Here is a 6,044-nt window from a genome sequence, read left to right as displayed (position 1 = left end):
ATAGTCTGCCCACGTTAAAAGCTCCAAGCAGTATGCCACTTACAGATCCAAACGATGTGTTTGATTCAAGAATCTTTTATTCATCTTTGTGCCAATGGTTAAATGATGTGTTTGCATGCCTGTTAAAAAGCAATCCCAAGAGCATGTAGATATTATTAGCCTATACAGGTGTATCTGGAAAGGAAGGTGGTGGCCAAACACCACCCCCCCTATGGGTACTAACCTCAAAGTATAGACTCCGCTAGGCATAATTCCATCTGAGAAGCTTTTACTTTGGTGAAGCGACGGCTCTGATCACTTCGAAATCTCTCATCTTTCTCTTATGATATGATCAAGTCTTTAAATACTTAACCCTAAAACTTAGGTTCTTCTAGCTAGATCTGGAGATATACTAGCACTAGTAGATTCAATTGTTTTTCTTGATGAGGTCTGGAAGGATTGCATCAGATAAGCATGAAAAGCTTTTAGTCACCAATTTAACACGTGAAATTAGATGGCACCGACTTCCTCGTTGGACGCTTTCTCTTCCAGAAGTCATCAAACCACTGTAATATGTTCAATTATCGTCATCCTCATCCACCTCTCTCCACCCTCTATTCTTTTATGGCTTCGGTGTCATGGCCGAGCGACCGCCCAAAAGTTGAATCCACAAAGCACAGAATCTTAGATAACGTAATCATTACCACTAGGAAAGAAAGTAGGACTCCAATATCTCCATCCACCATCACTAGGCCAATCACTTTGCTCTCTCTCTCTCTCTCTCTCTCTCTTCCCATCATCAATTCTTCGTGCTGATGTGCTGCGACTTATTATGGACGGTACTCCTTTTGCTATGTTTTACTGGAAGGCAAAGATCATGTCTTTCATGGTCGTAAAGCATGTCTTCTTCTTCCTCCTCCACCTCCTCCTCCGACGCGTTGTCACGGCTCATAGCTACCCACTCCTCGCAAGGCAAATTTCACAGGACAAGGCTGCTCTCTTGGCCTTCAAGAACACGTTGACGCTGCAAAGTCAACGGGCTCTATCGAACTGGAACGAGACTACCGAGATGTGCGAGTTCGTCAACGTTACGTGCGACAGACGGCAGGGTCGCTATGTCGTGTACCTCCAACTCCGCAGCAGAAATCTCTCCGGCCACCTCTCCCCGGTCCTTGCCAACCTCACCTGGATTCGCCGGCTCGACTTGTCCGGGAACGAACTCTCCGGCCATATACCTCGTGAATTCTCCAGCTTAAGGCGCCTCAAATACCTCGATCTCTCATACAACAATCTTTTTGGTGCGATTCCTCCGTCACTTGCCTACCTCACCAGCCTTCGTTATCTATACCTTGCCAACAATTATTTTGCAGGTCAGATTCCAGCCTCCATCTTCTACAACTGCACCAGGTTAGGTCAGATAGACCTCTCTGCGAATGAGCTCTCCGGCCATATACCTTCGGCTGCGGGAATTGGTCTTCCAGTTTTGTCCGCCCTCAACCTCTACCAGAATTATTTTACTGGTAGATTGCCGATATGGCTCTCAAATTCGTCGTTGCTGCGTCAATTGGATGTCAGCAACAATAATCTTTCGGATGAGTTGCCCACTGCAATCATACAGGACAAGACTAAGCTTAAAGTCCTTCAATTGTCCCTTAATAACCTGTCGAGCCATGACAATAACACCAACCTCGAGCCCTTCTTCTTGACTCTCTCAAACTGTTCAGAGCTCGTAGAACTTGAAATCGCAGGAGCGGGCATTGGTGGATTCTTGCCGCATGCCATCGGTAGGGGCCCCAGAAATCTGTCCATCATCCACCTCGAAGATAACTTGATCTCTGGACCAATCCCTCCTGACATAGCCAACCTTACCAATTTGACTCTGCTCAACCTGTCCGGCAACCATCTAAATGGAGCGATCCCAAAGGAAATCTTCGGCATATCAAAGCTACAGAGATTGATCTTGTCCAACAATGTCTTGACCGGTTCTATTCCTCCTGAGATCGGAAATGTCGTCTCGGTCGACCTGCTGGATTTGTCGAGCAACAAATTGTCTGGTGAGATTCCAAGTAGCATCGGAAACCTTGTCCGAATCAGCTATTTGTATCTCCACAGCAATGAACTCTTTGGATCGATACCTGCTACTCTCGGACGATACAAGAGCTTGAACGATCTTGATCTTTCATTCAATAGATTGACCGGGAAGCTGCCCGGAGAAGTATCAGGCATCGCCAAGGTAATGCTTAATCTCTCGAACAACCAACTCGAAGGAAGTCTTCCTAAGGAGCTCAGCAACATGGATCACGTGCAGATGATAGATCTGTCTGCCAACAACTTCACCGGAGTCATCCCGGTGCTCTCAACTTGTGTTGAGCTGATGCTCATCAACCTTTCCCACAACCATCTCGAAGGGCAGCTTCCGACGGAGCTTGGCAGTCTCCGAAACCTCGAGACGCTTGATGTTTCCTTCAACGGCTTAGGCGGGGAGATTCCATCGAGCCTTAACAAGTGCACCCATCTCAGCTTCTTCAATCTCTCGCACAATGATTTCACCGGGTGGATACCCACCGGCGGAGTCTTCTCCAGGTTCACCAATCTTTCCTACCTCGAGAACCCACGCCTGTGCGGATTAGTGCTGCAAAGGGCCTGTCGTCGGCGACCACCGCAGTGGCGGCATTCTCCTAAGTTCTTGATCGCCATTTCTGTGGGTGGGTCAGTGGTTGCCTTTCTGCTCACACTGTGCTGCGTTAAACTGGTGAGAAAGATGGAAGGAATGGGTATCCCCAGGAGGGGCGACATCTTTGGTGGCTCATCACCGGTCGTCAAGTCGAGCTACCCTCGAATCACCTACCGAGAACTCGTGGAGGCGACCGAAGAGTTCAGCCAAGGAAGACTAGTTGGGTCCGGCAGCTACGGACGTGTTTACAGAGGGGTGTTGAGAGATGGAACCGTGGTGGCAGTAAAAGTATTGAACCTCCACACCGGTAATTCGACTAAGAGCTTCAACAGAGAATGCCAAGTTCTGAAGCGAATCAGGCACCGAAACCTGATGAGGATCATCACGGCATGCAGCCTACCGGATTTCAAAGCTCTGGTTCTTCCTTTCATGGCGAACGGCAGCCTCGACAGCTACCTCTACTCATCCTCTTCGGATCTGAGCTTGATTCAGAGGGTAAACATTTGCAGTGACATCGCAGAAGGGATGGCCTACTTGCACCACCACTCGCCCGTGAAGGTTATACATTGTGATCTGAAGCCCAGCAACGTGCTGCTCAACGATGACATGACTGCTTTGGTCTCCGATTTCGGGATCGCGAGGTTGGTGATGAACGTTGGGGTTGGGAGTGAGGTGGAAAACGTGGGGAATTCTACTGCTAACATGCTTTGTGGCTCCATCGGATACATAGCACCCGGTATCTCTATGCTTTGTATATGAAATCGATACTAACTGTGCTTTCTTTCGTCTTCCTCTGTAAGATCGGTATGCCAGGGTAGGGCAACGATGAGACAGCAGCATGCAGTGAAAAGAGAGAGAGAGAGAGTCATACAAACGATGTACCGTAATGCTTCATTTCATTCGGTGACGTCTGTCGTTAATTCTGTAGAATATGGATACGGCGCGAGAGCATCGACGAAGGGGGACGTCTACAGCTTCGGCGTGCTCGTGCTCGAAGTGGTGACGAGAAAGAGGCCCACCGATGAGGTGTTCGAGGGCGGAAACAGCTTGCAGCAGTGGGTGAAGAGCCACTACCACGGTGGGGCGGAGACGGTGGTGGACTCCGCGTTAGGCAGCGAGGCGAGGAAACAGACGCCGGAGGTGAGGAGAACGTGGGAGGTCGCCATCGGAGAGCTTCTGGAACTGGGCGTCGTCTGCACCCAGGAGAGTCCGTCGTCCAGGCCGACAATGGAGGACACTGCCGATGACTTAGATCGGTTGAAGAAGTATCTTGCCGGCGACACCACCGCCACGTTCGGCTCTTCTCTTGGTATGTCGTCCTCCATTTTTGGAGAGACAAGCTTGTCGAACGTCGATGACTAGCTCTAACAGATGAACAGTGCTTGTTGTACGTGCAAACTATGGATGATTTCGTCGTTATTGCTTCTTTCGCTGTTCCGTACAAGTCTGTACATAAGCATGTCGCTGATGGCCACACCGTAAACATTTCTGTGTTTTGCTGTTCTCTCTCTCTCATATCTTTGCTATGAATTCTATTATTTTATTTTGTCAAGACTTATGATCAACTAAGAAATTGCTTGACCAACTCAGTCTTGTCCTAGCGATTACATTTGGAAGATTTTTGGCTTACATTATCATCTACGTTTATAAAGAAATATAAAAAGGTTGTTTCCGAGAGTTTTTAATTTCTCAGGTCGTAAAGAAATAATCTTACATTAGTATCAAAGTTCATCCTCATTTGGTCAATTATATTGCATATGTTAATTTTCTCTTTGCTAGGAAACAAGGAACAACTCAACATGTATCAAAGCTTTTCACCAGCTTTCTCCAATGTCAGTGAAGAAAAAGAAAGCTCAACTTCTGGGGACCTCACCCAGTATCCAGTCCACCAGGTGTTATTCTTCAGTAATGGAAGAAAAGCTTGTGGGTTTCTGCTTGGATCCCATACCATAAAGCTAAAATTTGGTTCTAAAACTAGTCTATAGTATTAACTTTTGAATGACTGCATACTTCCATCTAATCATCATCTAAACCTTATATTTGATGACATCTTTTCACATGTAATACAACGGCCATCAGTAATGAGGAATGACGGAGAGTCCACTGACACATTGAAACTACAGTGGGACTTTAGCACCATCACTTTCATAGATTCACAAACCCAATAGCAAAAAAGCCTTCGCATTGTTTACAATCAGCTCAATCATATTAATCCGGTTAAAATCAACCAAATTGCAGTTCTTTCTACCTTCAAACTATATCGCTCAAAGATGTGGTGCCGAACGGCACGTTTAAATTTGTTTTTGATCACATAGCCTATCAACAATCTAAGTTTCTTGCAGGAAAGAAGAAAGGGATTGGGCACTAAAGTTGCCTAACCCATTATCTATGTGACCACTAAGAAGCGGCCACATACCTTCTTTTCGTTTATGGATTGGATAAGTAAGAGCTGAAAGAAGTGATGCACTCATAGTGGGATGCAGAGAGTGTTCCACCAGTATCATCAGCAGTGGTGATACAGTTTGGACTGCTACTGGTGAGAGGACACCAATTGGAAATAAGTTGATGTTGAGAAGAATGAGCTGGATGCAACTTGGTGTTGTTGAATGTAACATGACTTCATCTAGGTACAGGTTATGTTTACAGCAGTACAATGTTCCTCTACCTGGTAATTGCTAGAGTAGAATATAATAACCAGAGTTAAGAGTAGCAACACAATTGATCATCTGTCAAAGAAGTAAACTTTCATACATTAAAGGCTTTTAGACATATGAAACACTTTGCAGAAGAAGAGGGAATCAAATAAATACAAGAATATGACAGACTGAAGAACAATTGAAGACGAGCTACTGGGAGCAAACACTTGTAGTTTGTGGCTACTCAATCCTAATTTAAATACCCTATATTTGTTTGAAAATGTGTATGTTATTGTATGGTCACGTTGCATCGATTAATTAACATGATATATAAGTGCATAATTTTGCTTTGATTCCTTGTCTCATTTAAATTTATGAATTCTATTTTTCTCAGTTCCTTCCATATATTCATTTCATTAATGTTTGTTTCCAACTGATATCAAAATTCAAAACACAATTCACGCATTGATAGAGATGAGTGATGATCTAATGATCCTATCAGAAATGAGATACTGAATACATGCAAAAAGGCACGGATAGCCAGAAAAAAACTGGTTGAGAAACGGGTCATGATAGCGTGCATAAATCTGAAATACTAGTAATGTAAATGATCATAAACTCTACAACAAGAACTAAAGCCAATTACAGGATCTTGCAATACACATTTAATTGTCACTTTTAAACCTTCTGAGCTTGCATGTTAGTTTGCATGTTAGAGTTTTTGTTTTTTTTTATCAAAAAAGGAGAAATTTCAA

General features: G+C 44.8%; 1 protein-coding gene across 1 annotated transcript; it reads left to right on the top strand.

The window, feature by feature from the left end:
* Window positions 1-759: 759 nt before the first annotated feature.
* LOC135596133 (putative leucine-rich repeat receptor-like serine/threonine-protein kinase At2g24130) lies at window positions 760-4,205 on the top strand. The gene is made up of 2 exons (XM_065087958.1): window positions 760-3,389; window positions 3,582-4,205. Exons 1-2 carry the CDS (start codon window positions 812-814, stop codon window positions 4,013-4,015), a joined length of 3,012 nt encoding a protein of 1,003 aa, XP_064944030.1. The 5' UTR covers window positions 760-811; the 3' UTR covers window positions 4,016-4,205.
* The last annotated feature ends 1,839 nt before the right edge of the window (window positions 4,206-6,044 follow it).

This window comes from Musa acuminata, chromosome BXJ1-10, assembly GCF_036884655.1.
Source record: "Musa acuminata AAA Group cultivar baxijiao chromosome BXJ1-10, Cavendish_Baxijiao_AAA, whole genome shotgun sequence".
Lineage (NCBI taxonomy): Eukaryota > Viridiplantae > Streptophyta > Magnoliopsida > Zingiberales > Musaceae > Musa > Musa acuminata.
This window is presented reverse-complemented; position numbering and strand designations above follow the sequence as displayed.

Bases quoted from the DNA above. Each gene is read 5' to 3' on its own strand.
- LOC135596133 (XM_065087958.1), top strand. From the start codon at position 812: ATGGACGGTACTCCTTTTGCTATGTTTTACTGGAAGGCAAAGATCATG. The intron at 3,390-3,581 runs GTATCTCTATGC...TTAATTCTGTAG, and splicing joins CATCGGATACATAGCACCCG to AATATGGATACGGCGCGAGA.